General features: G+C 40.0%; 5 protein-coding genes and 1 long non-coding RNA gene across 12 annotated transcripts; 4 read left to right on the top strand and 2 right to left on the bottom strand.

Annotated features, from left to right (window-relative positions):
* The first annotated feature begins 526 nt into the window (after positions 1-526).
* Positions 527-4,185, top strand: LOC104801068. Of its 2 annotated transcripts, XM_019200966.1 has the most exons (6): positions 527-541; positions 684-863; positions 2,217-2,996; positions 3,150-3,350; positions 3,483-3,614; positions 3,762-4,185. In XM_019200966.1, exons 2-6 carry the CDS (start codon positions 825-827, stop codon positions 3,867-3,869), a joined length of 1,260 nt encoding a protein of 419 aa, XP_019056511.1. In that variant the 5' UTR covers positions 527-541; positions 684-824; the 3' UTR covers positions 3,870-4,185. The 2 variants fall into 2 exon arrangements, with proteins under 2 accessions (XP_019056511.1, XP_010522454.1); XM_010524152.1 differs by lacking the exons at positions 527-541; positions 684-863 and adding an exon at positions 1,853-2,092.
* Positions 4,186-4,930: 745 nt separating this feature from the next.
* Positions 4,931-8,357, top strand: LOC104801070. Of its 5 annotated transcripts, none has more exons than XM_010524155.2 (4): positions 4,931-5,302; positions 5,818-5,852; positions 5,972-7,591; positions 7,716-8,357. In XM_010524155.2, exons 3-4 carry the CDS (start codon positions 6,107-6,109, stop codon positions 7,890-7,892), a joined length of 1,662 nt encoding a protein of 553 aa, XP_010522457.1. In that variant the 5' UTR covers positions 4,931-5,302; positions 5,818-5,852; positions 5,972-6,106; the 3' UTR covers positions 7,893-8,357. The 5 variants fall into 5 exon arrangements, with proteins under 5 accessions (XP_010522457.1, XP_010522459.1, XP_010522456.1 ...); XM_010524157.2 differs by lacking the exon at positions 5,818-5,852 and having other exon boundaries at positions 5,972-6,634; positions 6,791-7,591; XM_010524159.2 differs by lacking the exon at positions 5,818-5,852 and having other exon boundaries at positions 4,932-5,302; positions 5,972-6,616; positions 6,791-7,591.
* LOC104801069 lies at positions 7,970-8,818 on the bottom strand. The gene is made up of 2 exons (XR_769841.1): positions 8,351-8,818; positions 7,970-8,207 (listed from the first exon to the last, which is right to left on the bottom strand). It is a non-coding gene; the product is annotated as an uncharacterized LOC104801069 (long non-coding RNA).
* A 707-nt stretch (positions 8,819-9,525) lies between these two features.
* On the top strand, positions 9,526-11,825 carry LOC104801072. 2 transcript variants are annotated; one of them, XR_769842.1, is made up of 4 exons: positions 9,526-9,788; positions 9,983-10,476; positions 11,232-11,475; positions 11,559-11,825. XR_769842.1 is itself a non-coding variant. In XM_010524161.1 (3 exons), exons 2-3 carry the CDS (start codon positions 10,238-10,240, stop codon positions 11,287-11,289), a joined length of 297 nt encoding a protein of 98 aa, XP_010522463.1. In that variant the 5' UTR covers positions 9,526-9,788; positions 9,983-10,237; the 3' UTR covers positions 11,290-11,825. The 2 variants fall into 2 exon arrangements, 1 of the variants encoding a protein (XP_010522463.1); XM_010524161.1 differs by having other exon boundaries at positions 11,232-11,825.
* LOC104801071 lies at positions 11,801-13,259 on the bottom strand. The gene is made up of 3 exons (XM_010524160.1): positions 13,084-13,259; positions 12,893-12,984; positions 11,801-12,626 (listed from the first exon to the last, which is right to left on the bottom strand). Exons 1-3 carry the CDS (start codon positions 13,165-13,167, stop codon positions 11,975-11,977), a joined length of 828 nt encoding a protein of 275 aa, XP_010522462.1. The 5' UTR covers positions 13,168-13,259; the 3' UTR covers positions 11,801-11,974.
* A 528-nt stretch (positions 13,260-13,787) lies between these two features.
* LOC104801074 (heterogeneous nuclear ribonucleoprotein 1) lies at positions 13,788-15,861 on the top strand. Its single transcript, XM_010524162.2, has 2 exons — positions 13,788-14,203; positions 14,531-15,861. Exons 1-2 carry the CDS (start codon positions 13,982-13,984, stop codon positions 15,515-15,517), a joined length of 1,209 nt encoding a protein of 402 aa, XP_010522464.1. The 5' UTR covers positions 13,788-13,981; the 3' UTR covers positions 15,518-15,861.
* The last annotated feature ends 485 nt before the right edge of the window (positions 15,862-16,346 follow it).

A 16,346-nucleotide genomic window follows, 5' to 3' on the forward strand; every position in this document is an offset into this window, starting at 1 on the left:
GCGGATATATTAGAAAAGGAAATTAAAAAAAAAATAGAAAAATTACTAAATCAGAAAATAAAAATCGCCAAAATAAAAAAAAATACATTACTAAATTAGAGAATATAAAAACGACTTCCATAAATGTAGGGCTTAATTTAGGACAACTCAGTCAAAGCGTCAAGAAGCACGCAACGGGAATTAGGTCAAACTCTTTTACCGGTCAAAACAGTCTCCCAAAGGTGGGACCCATTTTCCTACCATGTCACCAGCATCCTCCACGTGGTTTCTCTTAAACTTGCCACGTCATGTAAAGATGAACTCGAGGCTCAGCACGTTCAACGGAAACTGCCACGCTGGCGCATCTGAAGCTTATACAATGTCAATATTATATATACGTACACACACACGGAGACACACGCAGCAGTTTATGCATTTTAGATATAAAAAAAAAAACACGCAGTTATATTTATACGTATATACACACAACCAAAAGTATATATATACACACACATTATGGTTACGTGAACTTCCCATAACCTCCATTTTCTTAGATGAAGCTGTAAGAATTTTCTCTCTTTCTCTGTCCAAACAGAAAATCTACATTCTGTTAGGTCTTTTCGTTTTTGTTTTTCAGTTTTGTTTTTTATATGTCTCTTTCTCCAATATCATTTGATTATTTTCGATGAATCTTTTATATTCAGACAACGTTTTCACTCCTCCCAGATTCGGCATAGCAATAAAGGAGAGTAATTTTCTGTTTTCCGGGGAAATCTCCCTTCTTCTTCTCTCTCTCCATTTTCCCGGAAAGTTTCGGCGTTGGAGCTGAGGACAAGACGTGCTGCATGCAGGAGATGGTTTCGTCTCAGGATCAACTCTCAATCGTAATCTCGAACCTCCTTTTTCCTCGTTAATTTCCTAGTTTCTTCTCCACTATCCCGTTATATTTTATTGCATGCATGTGTCTATATATATATCTAATGTCGATGTGTCTTCCTGAATGTTGTTCGGTAATTTATTTTAGATGTTAATTATGGATTCAAGACATGTGTGAATAGCTTTTAAAAGATGTCGTAATTAATTTTGTAATTTATCACATAAATAGGGAAGTTCTACCATCATACTCTCATTAATTTGTAAAAGCCTTACAAAAAAAATATATATTACAGAAATAGAAGATTTGTCCTTTCGCCATTAGATTATCTAGCGTTGAGTTCTGCATGTTCATGGCTTTTCTTAACGTGTTTGATGCATGAGAAAATATCCATATATATATATATATATATATATATATATATTTATAAGTGAGTGTTTTTTTTTTGTCTGGATTTAGTTTATAATTCAATACTCTCTCGTAGTTATGCGGTCGTCAAAATTTTCGTGATATTTCCTATTGATTTCTTTCTGGTGTAATGTCATTTTCCATTTTATCTCTTTTTCTGTAATTGCTTTCATTCGTTTTGCTTGCTTTCTTTGGATATATCTACTTATATTCTAAAACTCATAATAATTAAAATATATAATATACATTATTAGATTCGTTTAGGACAAAAACGCTCCGTACGGTGTTATACTTTTTAGCCAATCACAGATCGTCACAAGATACGACACCGATCTCGCACAACACAACACAACCCTCTTCCTGTTCTTATTTATTTATTTTTTGTTGGGTTTCTCATAAAAAAAATTCTAGATGTTGTGCGTGTTTTTTTTTTTAACAAAACTAAAGCAAATCCCTAAATCCGAAAACTTTCCATTTATAGAAATTCCACTCTTCAGCTCTCTTTGCTTGGTGTAAATGGCACTTCTGAATTACATGCCACGTGAAAGCGCATATGCATATTATCTCTTTGCCCAAAAACCGAAATTAAAAAGACATCCGATCCATGAAAGGAGATGTGATGTCTTTGATGTCGAAAAACAGAATAAATGATGCATATTGTGTCCTGTAAGTAAATATACGTCCTTCTCTCTAGATTCTCTCTAGCTAGAGATCTACAGAGAAATCGAGCCGTTATAAATACGTATGGTTTGAAAACCACTGTCTCTATAGAAAACCCAGTTTCTTGTTTCGCAAGTAAACCAGAGAGCTGTTTTGATGCAAGCTGTTAACGTATGTCTCCAAGATCTTTGCTTTTTTCTCTCTTCATGTTTTTTTGCTGTTTGATCATTTCCTTTGATTTGTCGTTTCTTACATATATATATATATATATGTATGTATATATATACATGTGCAGGATGAGATTACGAGCCCTCTCAGCGCTCAGATCTTCGATTTCTACGATCCGCAGTTGTTTCAAGAACCGTTCCAGACTTCTGAAGTTTACGACGAGAACTCGCTGTTCTCAGACAACAACAACAACAACAACAACAATCTTCTTGAGAAATCCGGGAGCTTTGATGGAAAAGAAACCTCGAACGCGAAAACAACAACGGCAACTATGGTGGGCGAAACGGAGAACGTTAACGTTGAAGACAACAACGGGTGTCTGTCTGTAATTTTCGATTCGCAGGAAGATTTCGACAACGATATCGCTGCTTCTATCGATTTCTCATCCTCACCTCTGCAGTTCCCTGTGTCTGATCATCTTCTTGGATCAATATGTCAAGGCCAGTTCGATTTCTCGGTTCAACAGTCTCCCAACATTCTTTACGCCGCCTCTGGAGATCCTCTGACTCTGACAGCGGCTTCTTCTTCCTTGGCGCCGCCTCCCTTGCAATCAGCGGTTTTCGAGGAAGATTGCCTTTCTTCCATCCCAAGTTACAATGTTGGGCTCAACCCTTCATCCCCATCTTGCTCTTTCTTCGGCACGCCTGGCTTGCCTGCTTACATGGCCGCTTCTGGGGGGAATCTGAGTTCTGGTTTATCATCGGAAAGTTCTGGAATTTTCTCAGGGAGTGTTCATCTGGGTCCTGAACTCAAGCCACTTGATCCATTGATGGATTACCAGTCTGATAATGGCGGGATTTTCTGCCATGATTCGATCAAACGTATCTTCAATCCTGGAGATCTCCAGGTAAAAAATATCAGAAAAACTTAAGTTTTTTCTCGGGAATCTGCAGCTCTATCTTTCCTTCTTCCATTTGGGTAAACTGGCCAAACCAAGAACCGTACTTCTCCGTCTGGTTTTCACTTTTGACACTTACCGGTTCATTTCGGTTCTGTTTAGACACTCGGCGGCGGAGAGAACCAGACCCACCTGGTGACGGCGGCGGGTGGGGCGCCACCACCGTCGTTAGGGATGGAGATGACCGGTCTGGACGATCCGACGTTCAACAAAGTCGGGAAACTATCCGTCGAGCAGAGGAAAGAGAAGATCCACAGGTACATGAAGAAAAGGAACGAGAGAAACTTCAGCAAGAAAATCAAGGTAGATCCGCCTCTCTTCTCGAGCCCCTAATCCTACCGTACCAAACGGTTCAATAACCAGAACCGAACCGAACCAAATCGAATCGAAATTATATAACATCAGTGTTTTTTTTTTTTGGTTTGGATGGTTAAGTATGCGTGTCGGAAGACATTAGCAGATAGCCGACCAAGAGTCAGGGGAAGATTTGCCAAAAACGATGAATTTGGAGAAGCCAATAGACAAGCTTCTTCAAGCCACCATGAAGACGACGACGACGACGACGATGTAAGAAGCTTCCTCAATCAAAGCCTTTGACCTCGGAATTCGATTCTTTTTTCTTCTTTACTAACCGTTAATAAAAATCCGTATCTCAACCGGTAAAATTGGTTCGGTTTGATTTGGTTTTGGGATGCGGCGTTTTATTTTTTGCAGGTGGGGATGAAGGAAGAGGAGCAGATGGTGGATTCCTCGGACATATTCTCGCATATAAGCGGCGTGAACTCCTTCAAGTGCAACTTCCCAATCCAATCTTGGATTTAACAAGTCACTCCTACAGCCTCTACATACATACATACATATATATATATAATATACACAAATAAATAGTATTCCATAGGGTTATATTTGTATCTATTTTAGTGCAATTTTGGCAAATGACGCAGATTCCATCGGAATTAACCCTCATTGGAAATCCCGTGGAAAAGGGGAAAACAATGATGGTGTTTCCGCATGTTTGGATGAATAATGCAGTGGCGTTCGAGGTTATACTTTCATAGAAAATGCAAAACATTTTGTTGGTGTATGTGTATATATATATAATATATGGATGATAAGTTATTTTGGGCAACAATTTGGATTATGGGCCTAATATTCAGGCCCATAAAACGTGTGGTTTCACGTACATCAAGTGTTATATATATATATATACAAGATACGACACCGATCTTCTAAACATTCTACCCATAACATTCTCTTTAATTTTCTCTACATTTACATTTGGGTATAAATATTAATATAATTGTTTTCTTTGCCATGCATGATTTTAAGTTGAGATATATTTGGGTATAATTATGAGTGAAATTTGATATGTACTTCCATCATTTTCCACTATTATACAAATCGTCGATGAATTTTAAAAAATGGTAGCATAATTGTTAGTGAAATTTGTGTTTATGGTCTTTAAAACCGAATAACAATGAACATATGAATCATACGGTCCAAGAAATGCAAGAATATCTCTAATTACAGTATAAGAAGGTCCAAGAAATACAAGAATATCTCTAATTACAGTATAAGAAACCCCTTTTATTCCCCTCGAATTTTAATTTTATCAATAGAGCAAGAAAGAATCCATCAATTAATTAATTAATTACAAAAAAAAATATCTAAATGGAGTTTTTAGTTAATGTCGCACTCTTCCCTCCATTTTCGCCAAAAGTGGGCCCCTCCCTCTCTCTCTCCCACACTCGGTTTCTTTCTCTACTCTCTCTCTCCCTCTCTCTCTCTCTCTCTCTCTCTCTCTCTCTCTCTCTCTCTCTCTCACACACACACACACACAGACATCGTGGGCGACAGCTAACTCGCCTCATCCATGGCCCATAAAATTTACGAAACCCTAAATCGAGTCCGATGAGGAAAACACACGGGTGGGCCCTACATTGAAAGAGGAAGACCGAGAAAACGTCCTCTCTCTCTCGTGACTCAGTGGCTGTAGCCATAGAAAAAAACAATTGTCACTTTTCCTCCGTTCCACAGACATGAACGTGGCTTACAACACCATTCTGTGTTTCTCTGTCTTTATCTCTCGCCCTTTCTTTCTCACCGCTTCCGACTTCTCTCTCTCTAGAAACCCAGAAATCTCGCTTCCAAGGTTTCATTTCTTTGGGGAAAGGAAATCTTCCAGAATCGGTGGAGCGGTTTTCCGTTTTTTTGGCTTGGATTTTCTTCTTAAAGCAAATATTTTGCTGGTTCAGGTAAGAGAGTGATATGGAATTATCAAGTATTCAATATTTGTTTATGCTTCACATGTTCTTGTGATGATTCTCTTGTAAATTAGCTTCTGGGTCATGTTTATTGGATCGATATCTGGTATTTTCCCTCAAGCTCGAAGCCGAAGTTGCTATCTTTAGTTGTTTTGAACTCGATTCCGATTACATTATAGCAAAAAGAAATTGCCTTTGGAGGTTACTAGAGAGAGAGAGATAGAGTTCCACTTCCAGTTCAATCCTCGTACGATTGGTTCTTTGTTCCATGCAGTGAACTGGGCAGTTGTAAACTGTTTCTTTTGAGCTTAAAAATCCATCGTGATATTGGTTTGTCGGTATATGTCTAAAATCGTAAGCTTTTTTAGCAAATTAGGACTCAAAGTTTGGATTTTGTCGGAACAATAGATTCAGAGCACCTTTTTATTTGGTTCCACGCTTTTGATTTTAACGTTCGTTGTGGTTCTTGATGCATTTGGTTTTCAAATTCGTGATGGCAACACAAGGATGGAATTTTTGCCCTCATGCTTCCTAAATTTAGGTAAAATGTGTATCTTATTAAAAAAAAAAAAAAATTGGAGAATTTTGGGATTATGTTGTTCAAGTCTGTCTTTTTCCACCATTTAGAATTCTGAATTGTTGTTGTTGTTGTTTTTGTAGTAATTTGTTTGAAGGAGAGCTTTTGGATCGATTTGGAAGAGTTGTTGTTGCGTGTAAGCTGGAATTGGATTGTCGGAGACAACGAGATGGGAGATTGAATTTCTCAGCTTTGATTTCAAGTTAGCTAAGCTAACGATGGGGAACGATGATTTTGATGCTCAAAGAGATGATCCCGGGCAAGAAGATCCGCTTCTGAAGATGAACAATGTCAAAAATCTGTCTGGTAAAGACGGCTTATTGAAGTTGCAGAACTCCTCGAGCCAGCAGAATACGTCAGTTTCGAGTAACGGAAAGTGGTTACAGATTGTTAAAAACGGTCACAGAGGCTCACTTCTCCACGTGACTCGTATTATCGATAGAAAGATCCCGAGGCACATAGTGTCACTAGACGAGAAGTATCTTCGTCGGTGCCTTGAGCTGATTCATATCAGTGCTTCAAAGTCGGCAAGTTGCAGCCTTTCTGTAAACTTTGTAGGATCCGTAAAGACGGGCATCTCGTATTATCACTTGGATTCACCAGTGATACCATTGGCAGATGGCTCGGGGAGTACAGTCATCAGTCCCGCAGTTGCAGATTACAACAGGATTCTTGATAAGCCTCTGTTACACAAGTTGGGAGCTTTGGATATTTATCCTAGTAGCACGGTAAGGCGAAAGGATGAGGTAAAAGGGTCGGTCTCACGTGAAATTTCTAGCTCCCCGAGTCATTTTCAGTTGCGGGATTCCCATTTTTGGGGTTATCAATCTGTATCGAGCTCATACTCGACTTGTTTGTCTTCTGAGCTTTCGTCCTCATCTGTGTCTACAACTGTTTCTCAGGGAACTCTTTGTGTCACTATGAATGAGAACGGGTTTCCTCGTTTTGTTTTCTCGTTGGATGATCGAAAACCGATATTGGTGGCCAGCTTGAGTAACAGTGAAGCGGGTTTTGACAGCGATGATCTAGAGTACACATACTTGATTCATCTGCGGAAAGGCAACGGCCATGAATGGCATCTGGTTGGTAAAATAAAGGTGTCTACTTTGTTCTCTGTTTCATCGTCTTCAAACAGCAGAATCATGGAGAGAGAATTTGTTCTTTTCAGCCACTGTGGGGATCTGCAAATGCAGTGCCATGATGCAAGGAAAGCCAAAGGATTACCCGAGAAAGTTGTTGACGCGTTCAGAAACACTTGGGCTTCCAGGCAAAAGAGTATCTCGACATTCAGCAGAGCAAGCTCCATACCCGAATTCTGTTCTCGGGAGACATCTCAAGAGCCAAACTATGATCTTGAGCACGCAAATCTGCTGGAAAACGATCTTCCACCGAATCTTGAATCATCAGCCATTGTTGTGAAAGAACAGATCCAGGAGGAAACTGGAGGATGGGGCATGAAATTCTTCAAGAAAACGTCCTTACCTTCGACGAGCATGGATGTTATCATTCCTTCAGGGATTCATGGGGGGCCGAGAAAGAAGAACGGAGGAGGAGGGCCATCGAGTTTGATCAAGAGGTGGAGATCCGGTGGAGTCTGTGACTGCGGTGGATGGGACATGGGTTGTCCGTTAACAGTTCTTAAAGGGCAACCAAGAAGAGACCAAAGCGAAGGTCAATGCAATCTCTTCGAGTTCTTCACAGAGGTACCCTTCTAAATCCCTGAATCTTAAGAAGAAACTTTCAGATGGGTATGGAGAAACCTCGAGTAAAAAGAGGAAACTTTCAATGTGATTGAATTTTTATGTGGTTCTTGGGCTGAGATTTCAGGGATCCAAGCAGGGGAAACCAGGAGTAAGGATCGTGAAGAATGTTCAAGATGGCATGTACTTCGTTCAATTCCAACAGAAGATATCGATTTTGCAGTCTTTTTCCATTGCAATTGCATACATCCATAGCCAGAGCAATGAAGTGTGCAGAAGCTTTAGTTTGCAAAAGAGGTTTTAGCCTTTTAGGAGAAAGATGGGGCAACTTCTTCCTCTTTGTGTTATATATTTTGATGATTTTGCTTTAGTTTATATATGTATTTTCTGTGTACATTTGTCATTCGATTTCTGGCGAAAACCTTTACACCAAAATGTAAAATGGTGGGAGAATGATACAGAGATTGAACTCAACAGAAAGAGAAAATTATGATTACTGCTACCAAAAAATCTGCAGTTTCAACAGTGTTGATCGTTTAGACGATGGAATTGGCAGTGATTGCAATCCTCAGCCAGAGATCTGCACACTCCTTTCCGATGGGTCTAGAGACGGCGAAACCTGCATAGCAACCATCATCTTTGATGTAAGAACAACAAACCAATAACAGTTGACTAAGTTGTGTAATAATGCCAAGATGCAGTGATTGTGACACTGTCACTGATTCAGATCAAAACCCATCAACGAAATGTTCCAAAACGTACTGGGTTTCTGTCCAAACTTCACCAGTGTCGTGACAATTCAACATTTTGGTTTGTTCATGTCGTTGTCATCTGTCGGCATCAAGGACAAGAGAAGAAGATGAGGCTATTCCGACCACATGGTCTTCTCTTCAGACAACTTGACATTGTTGCGGACTGCGAATCACCGATGACTTTGAAAATTTGGCATCCCCAAGTGATAATACTCGATGGATTTCGCATATGTCAGTTCTAAAAGCTGCAGGGACCTCAAAAACCTTTCCTTTTAGCTTTCTCGAGATCCAAACACAGAACAAGAAGACAGTAATCAAAATCGAAGAAGACAACGCAAGAGACATGATCAATGTATGATCGGATAAAACTCATGCTCCGCTTCAACATTTCGGATGGCCTGAGAGAAAATCAGAAGGAAAGTTCAACCATTTCCGACCTATGTTTACAGTTACAGAGACGCAGGTTAGGGTTTTTGAGTTCGTCGACCGAAGAAGAAGGGGGAGGGAATTAGGTTTAAGCCCAAACCCACAACAACGGCCCATGAGAAGCCCATAAATTTGATGCAAACAAAATGAATGGAACCCATGTAAACCGGTCTTAACCAAAATAACCGGCCGAAATTTGGCGATTCGGATAAAAGCCGGTCTTACGAACCCATTTGGGGGTCTTTTTGTCATTGATTTGATTTATAGTTTATACTATTTACAACTTGACAAAAATCTTCATAATTTATATTGAAAATTTTTTATTTGCATACTTGAATTGAATATTTCTCTAGTTATTGTTTTCTATTTACAATATTATTAGTTAAAGCAATGGACCTTTTCAACTCTATTGGCCGAAATGAATCCGGGTAAAATTGGAAAAATATATACCAATTTCCTATAGAAGAAGAATGACGAATTCATTTATTTATTTATGGAATAAAATATTGAACATTCTATAATAATTAATTAACTTAAGGAAGTATTTCTTAGTTACAAGTTGGCAAAACAATATTAGTTTTCAAATATTAGATTAAAAGATTAATTAAAATTTTAGTCAACGGGATTATTCTGTCACGCTTGCACCGGCGGCATGATAACGAGATTAACTACCGCTCTCCAGACAGATCCGCGTGATCTGCACGCTTTCCATATTGAATCCTGACCGTTAAAATCAATTTCTTTTCACTTTCTTTCCCTTTCTCAGTATCCAATCACTTTTTTTTTCTTCTGAAAACGCGTCTCTCCAATTTTCCCCCTTCTGTTTCTCGTCATCCGATCAAGGAAAAATCGTCACTTGGGGGTTTTTGGATCAGATTGCAGTCGATCTTTCTTTTTCCTTTTGAATTTCTGTTAAATACTTGCAGTGGATGAACTGTTTCTTCGGATCATTATTTTATTTGGGTAATCAGAGATTTTCGTTTTCGTTCACCTCCTCCAGAAAATCAATTGGTGCCTTCTCTGTAAGTAATACGTCTTTTTCGTTCTCTCTTCGATTTCGTATATTTGGGGTTCCGATCTCGATCCGATTCGTTGACATTCTCCGGCGTTGACTTTTCCGGCGGTTTTATGGGACTGTTTCATCAATAGCCACGAAATCCCAGATTTTGGGAATTAGGGTTTGTTAGATTTATCAGTTTGCCATTGCGTGTACCAGGATCAAACACGAAGCTCAGAGATCATTCCCTAGCACCGGGGGCTCATGCTTACGAGATTTATTCTGAGATCCAGATTTTAGAACGAAATTGAGATCGAGAGTTGGGGTTTACGAATTCTCTCAGGTTGACGTTTGTATTTGACACGATTTAGGATCTGTCCCAGATGCATTTAAACAAAGGATCTATATTTTCCTATTTTGGTCTGCTTCAGATACGTTAGTGTCTCTTAGATTTGGGATTGTTGTGGTCTGTCAATGGAAATTGCTCATAAAGAGGTCAAGGAAGCCAATGGATGTGAAAATAAGCCTCTTTCCGGTTCAGATATCGGTGAAACGGAAGATCGATTCAGTGGAGACGATGAAAGTGAGTCACAGTGTTTGCTGCCTCCAAGGAAAGGAGGGATGTCGAGGAACACCGAGAAGATAAGGAGGAATGTGCAATGGAATGACACCAACGGAAATAAGCTTGCTGAAGTCTTAGAATATGAACCGAGGTAAATTACTCCTAACCTAAGAAACAAAAGTATTGTGATCTGTTTCCATATAATTTAGCTCTCAATGGCGATCAGGATGCCGATGTTTTTGTTTGGTTCTGTTTTGCGTCGATGTTGTATTATAAAATTTAGGTTGAATAATGTGATCTTTGGAGTGATTTGGCTGATGTCATGATTTTGATCTGGTCCCCTGATTATTCAGAAAGGCACCTCTTTTATGAAACCATGGTTATTGCTGGGTTTTGTATCTAGAATTGATTTCTATTTTCAAGTTTCAAGTTGTAATTACAGGGGTTTACAAAATGAAGTGGATCAATAATATAGAACTGGAGCGGGCATTAGGACCCAAGACTTTAGTATATCTACTCTGGCAACTCTGTATAGAGCTTCTGGATACTGACTTTGTCTGAGCAACTTGGTTATTTGTTTGACACCACGCTTATGTCCTGATGGCTTTGTAGTTGTAGGAACTTGAACTAGAGATCGACTAAGAGCTTGTAACCTTAATATACTTTCCAATTCTTAGATGATTGGTGTAAAGTTACCCGTGCTAGAACAAGTTTGTGCTCTTCTCCCCCCCTGAATCTGATGACTTCTTTTAATGTTTCAGATTGACAATTTAATTATTTTGTTTTTGAAGACCTAATCTTTTACCAGTATCAGTGGCCTTGCTTTGTTTGCTGCGTTTCTCCGGTTCTCAGTTGTTCTTTTCCTTTTTGGTCTTGGGTCTTGAAGATTTGTCTTTTATCTTGCAGTGAAGTAAGCGACTCAGAAGAAGATGATACGGATACTTGCATCTGTACAATTATGTAGTTTGCCACAAATGACATATGAGAGCTTCCTTGTATCCCGGCTTCTCTGTGTTAAACGATCACTTCCGGGGTGACATACATGTCAATGATCGAAAATGACAGCAACCTCTACTTTCAGATAATCACGGGCAAAGAGTGTCAGAGTTTGTGCTCAAGATTTTGTGACAAGGAAGATGTCTCACACGGAGTACGTAACCTTTTGCATTTGACAGGACATAGAGTTTTATGTTTCATAGAAGCAGCAATTTGACAGATTCTGGACCGTTCCAGGGACGGAGCAAGTGAGTATAGGCTACAGCACTCTTGTTCTACAGAGGCCAAGGTTTTGTGATTGCAGATTGAACCCTCAAAATTTCTGGTGTGCTTTTACAGGTTTTGATAGTAAAGTTATATCTCTCTGCCTCATCTGACTTGTTAAAGAGTAAGTGTTTACAGCAAGTTTAGCCTCTATCTGTCTTCTTCTTGCACTGATTCTTATGCTCAAACCAGTGGGAATCACACTAGAAAATCAGTTACATAATGATTGGATTTATTGTCTTTCGCTTGTTTCTGCAGTTGCAGACAAAAGGATAAACAACATCTCTTGTTCGAAACCCCGAAAATGGAAAACACCCATACAAACGTAAAGACTCAAAAATGCTACAGAGATGAACAACAAAACAACATAATTCATGGACCAACTGTTATTACCTGTTCTCCATATTGGTGATATCCATAATTGGGGATCTCTCCAATAAGTATCTCTTGGAGGAAACATCCTTTGGTGAGGCTAACCAGTTAGAGAGGCTAGCATCTACAGCTACCTCCTGTTCTTGCTCAGCCGGTTCAATATTCTCTTTCCTTGGCTGCTGCTTAACCTTGGCCGGCTTTGCTTTAACCGCTTTCCACTGAGCAAGACTCTGCACCGGATTCAGGACCTGGGTCAAGTACTGGCTCCTGTTCGAGCCTATGACCATCTCCTCTGCACAAGTGGAAATCACTTCCCCACAGTATAGCCCCATTTCTTCTTCTTCAACTTCATCTTCGTAATCGATTTCATCCTCTGTATAATAATCTTCATCCTCCAAATCACTCTCTCCATAAGCTGTTTCATCATCTTCTTCATAGCTGTCTACACAATTCTGGTATCTGTAGTTTGTAGGGTACGAGGATTTCGTGCCAGAATCATCCGATGTCTTTTCTGGAGCTGGTACCTCTGCATTTCTTTCTTCCTCTTGTATACATTCATCACAGAATGTAATTTCACATGTTCTTGGCATAGGTTCATAAGACTGTACATTCAGATTAAATCTCACTCTCTTCCTGGGCTTGGCCTCCTTCTTCTCCCCTGCCCCGCACCTGAAATAGAGCAGAGATGAAAGAACGGTCAAAAAAACTCACAGATCGGCCTTGTTCACAGGTTTTCGGATTCAGTCTCCCGAAGAGACAAAAAGTTTCTATCTTTCAGTAAACCCAGCTCCATAAAAACATTCAGGACAACATCTGTGCCGAGGAATAGGTCAGTTTTTTTTTTTTGGGATTTGGATCTTGGAACAGTTCGGTTTCAGCTGCATCTCCTGGTCACAGACCTATAAGTTTCATAATGGACTAAAACTCGAACTGACCTGAGGTTAGAATTGGAGATCTTTTCTGGGTTTTCTGAGACATTAAGGCTTGTCGGATCCGAGGAATGCAGAGGCTCATAGCTGCAGATTCTCTGCAACAACAAAAATGGAACCTTTAATGACAACAGATGAAAGGGAAAAAAAAAACCAAAGCTTTTTTTACCGATTGAGAACAGAAATGAAAAGCTTACTTGATGCTGGGACGAGATTTTCCTGTTCGGTTTTCTGTGTTTACGGTTGGAGGAGAGACCGAAACATCCCAGAAAGCATCCCATTGGTTGACGCTTCTGTCGCTTTGGTTCTCGGAGCTGCAACAGGAGGACCAAGACGACGAAGTGGCTTAGCTTAAGACACAGCAGATCTTTAAAAAAAAAAGGTATTATTATTTTTATTTGTTTATTATAAATTTGAAAGAAAGAAATAAGAACGTTAGGATTTCAAATGATGAAAGTGACGGTGGGCTCACAGAGTTCATCGTTTGATCATTTATTTATTTAAATACAGGGACCATAAAATCATAAAATTTAATCTCATAGAAAATTTTATTTATTTACATCACGCACTGAGCAAAAATTAGGATTACAGATGTGCCTTTTCATCTGTAATGGCAAATATCTGTAATGTTGGAATTGGTTTCGAAATTTATTTTAATAATTAAATCCAATTTTTAGATGTTTTTTTAATTTGATCTTTTTATTGCCTCAAATTATTATCAGATGATCAGGATTTCAATTTTGTGTTTTGTGAATAATATCGCTTTTTAAGATTTTAGTTTTGTAATATTTAGATTCATTTTTTACGTGTGTCCGAATCAGTTTAAAAAATTATTTTAAAAACAATAATGTATATAATAATTTTGGAAAATAAGAATAAAATAAGCTGGAATCGGAAAGTGTGAGTCCCAAAGCTCTCGCTCCCTTAAACGCAATTGGCCGCTATCTGTCACTCAGACTTTTCTCTCTCCGATTCACACGAACCCGAAAACCCTAATTTTTCTGGTTCTGAGTGAATTTTTTTTTTCTTCGGAGGATTTGTCGGTGTTGAATCTAGGGTTTTGGGTGCAACCAGGGAGAGAGAGATATCGTTGCCATGGAATCGGATCAGGGGAAGCTGTTTATCGGCGGGATATCGTGGGAGACGGACGAGAATGTGTTGAGAGAGTACTTCAGCAATTACGGCGAGGTTTTGCAGGTTACGGTGATGCGAGAGAAGATGACGGGTCGACCCAGGGGATTCGGGTTCGTCGCGTTCTCGGATCCTGCTGTTGTTGATAGGGTTCTTCAGGACAAACACCACATCGATAACAGAGATGTAAGCGTTTTAATTGTTTCTAGTATCTCCTTTGGGGGTTTTTTCGTGGGATTTCTGAATTTTTTTCTTCGAAAGCTCCCAGCTTTATGATGAATTCGCCATTGTCTTTGGTGAAATTCATGCCATTATTTGTTAATTGTTTGTCTGGATTTAGAACGACTGTGGGTGTTATAGTTTTGGTGACGTTCTTCGTTGTTTCTCTATGATACAGATTTTCACATTTTCGGTTTAGTTTTAATGAATGCTCGAATCCATTTGTTGGGTATTTAATCTCTATGGTGGCGAATGTTTTCCCTATTTGATTGTTTATCTTCTGCGATATATTAGGTTGACGTGAAGAGAGCTATGTCTAGAGAAGAGCAGAATACTTCTGGGAGATCAGGAAACTTTATTGCCTCTAGAAATTACGATAGCAGTGCTAATATCAGAACTAAGAAGATTTTTGTGGGAGGCTTACCTCCCGTGTTAACAGGAGATGAATTCCGCAGCTACTTCGAAGCTTATGGCTCTGTAACTGATGCAGTCATCATGATTGATCAAAACACCCAACGTCCTCGTGGATTTGGATTCATTTCTTTCGAATCAGAAGATTCAGTTGACCGTGTTCTGCACAAGACTTTCCATGATTTGAATGGCAAACAAGTTGAAGTGAAGCGGGCCCTTCCGAAAGATGCTAATCCTGGCGGGGCCAGCCGCGGTAGTGGAACCGGTGGCTCAGGAGGTTATCTGGGTTATGGCGGAAGTGGATATGAGGGTCGTATGGATTCCAATAGATTCATGCAGCCTCAGAACACCGGAAGCGGTTACCCTCCCTATGGAGCTTCTGGGTACAGTGCTGGATATGGTTATGGAAATAACGGTGTAGGTTATGGTGGTTATGGAGGGTATGGCAACCCAGCTGGTGCACCATATGGGAATCCTGGTGCTGGGTATGGAAGTGGTCCTAGAAGTTCATGGGGCGCTCAAGCTCCTTCTGGTTATGGCAGTGTGGGCTATGGAAATGCTGCTGGATGGGGTGGTTCTGGTCCAGGTTCAGCGATGCCTGGTCAAGCAGGTGGGCCAGCGGGATATGGTGGTCAAGGCTATGGGTATGGCGGATATGGAGGAAGTGATTCCTCTTATGGGACTCCCTCTGCGTATGGCCCTGTTGGTGGACGATCTGGCAATATGCCTAGCAGCCATGGCGGTGCTTACGGTGATGCAGCCTGGAAACCTGACTCAGATGGCTCTGGAGGTTATGGGAATCACCAAGGGAATGGACAAGCTGGCTATGGTGGTGGCTATGGCAGTGGTAGACAAGCCCAGCAACAGTGAAACAGGATCAGAGACTACCACGTGGTTTTCATCCCTGACCTTGACTCCTCTTTCAGCCTATAACGGCATTATGTGGAGCAGCATCCTCCAGGAAATCAATCTATGCTGGGATTGGGTTGCGTTGCTTGAACTCAACTAGATTGTTATAATATCTATTTTGCTAGTTTCGTAATAAGTAGTTTTCAGGCACTCGAGATGCTGGTCGTACTTAGTGTTTCCCTTGTTTGAGTTGTAGTTGAAGTTTGCGTGCTTATTATCTATACTTGTTTGCTTTGGAATGGTTTTCTATCTCTATCTACCTCTAAGTGTTTTGTGCTTTACAATAACGTCGTCACATATCTTTATATTCAATCTTGTTCGGTTTGCTCAAGCTTCGACTATCTTCTTCCGGCTATCTGTTTTTTCATCTCGGAAGGTATGTGTTTGATGTGCTCTGAGATCTAAAAGGAGTTTGTTTGGTAGCTGAGGAGCTTCTTCATATCGGGTAGGCTGTATTAACCACTTGGAGATGTGCATAATAATCATTCTCCCTTTCGTGTTTTGCAACCGTTTTGTACAGGAGGATCTTGTTCTGCATTTCGGTCTTTCACCCAAATGGCTGTCAAGAAGCTAGACGCAGGCTCTCACGTTGTCCGATTCTCCCCCATCTGATTCCCAGGTTTGGTTTAGTAGCAAGACAGTAAACTGTTCTTGTCGACTTGCCTTGTCTGATATCTTTTACTTTGAGAAGTGCATAACAAAAGTTAAGAAACAATGCAAAAGTATAACCAGAATGCTCAGAAGCAGGGTTGCTGTTGCCTTGTCTGATATCTATGGATCGGTTGGTATG

Source organism: Tarenaya hassleriana, unplaced genomic scaffold, assembly GCF_000463585.1.
Source record: "Tarenaya hassleriana unplaced genomic scaffold, ASM46358v1 Cleome7, whole genome shotgun sequence".
Classification (NCBI taxonomy): domain Eukaryota; kingdom Viridiplantae; phylum Streptophyta; class Magnoliopsida; order Brassicales; family Cleomaceae; genus Tarenaya; species Tarenaya hassleriana.

Coding starts and splice junctions, on each gene's coding strand:
- LOC104801068 (XM_019200966.1), top strand. CDS start 825: ATGCAGGAGATGGTTTCGTCTCAGGATCAACTCTCAATC. Junction 2,997..3,149: donor TCAATCCTGGAGATCTCCAG/GTAAAAAATATC, acceptor GGTTCTGTTTAG/ACACTCGGCGGCGGAGAGAA. Junction 3,351..3,482: donor ACTTCAGCAAGAAAATCAAG/GTAGATCCGCCT, acceptor TGGATGGTTAAG/TATGCGTGTCGGAAGACATT.
- LOC104801071 (XM_010524160.1), bottom strand. CDS start 13,167: ATGGGATGCTTTCTGGGATGTTTCGGTCTCTCCTCCAACCGTAAACAC. Junction 12,985..13,083: donor AAATCTCGTCCCAGCATCAA/GTAAGCTTTTCA, acceptor TTGTTGTTGCAG/AGAATCTGCAGCTATGAGCC. Junction 12,627..12,892: donor ATCTCCAATTCTAACCTCAG/GTCAGTTCGAGT, acceptor GCTCTATTTCAG/GTGCGGGGCAGGGGAGAAGA.
- LOC104801072 (XM_010524161.1), top strand. CDS start 10,238: ATGGAAATTGCTCATAAAGAGGTCAAGGAAGCCAATGGATGTGAAAAT. Junction 10,477..11,231: donor GTCTTAGAATATGAACCGAG/GTAAATTACTCC, acceptor TTTATCTTGCAG/TGAAGTAAGCGACTCAGAAG.
- LOC104801074 (XM_010524162.2), top strand. CDS start 13,982: ATGGAATCGGATCAGGGGAAGCTGTTTATCGGCGGGATATCGTGGGAG. Junction 14,204..14,530: donor ACCACATCGATAACAGAGAT/GTAAGCGTTTTA, acceptor GCGATATATTAG/GTTGACGTGAAGAGAGCTAT.
- LOC104801070 (XM_010524155.2), top strand. CDS start 6,107: ATGGGGAACGATGATTTTGATGCTCAAAGAGATGATCCCGGGCAAGAA. Junction 7,592..7,715: donor TCTTCGAGTTCTTCACAGAG/GTACCCTTCTAA, acceptor CTGAGATTTCAG/GGATCCAAGCAGGGGAAACC.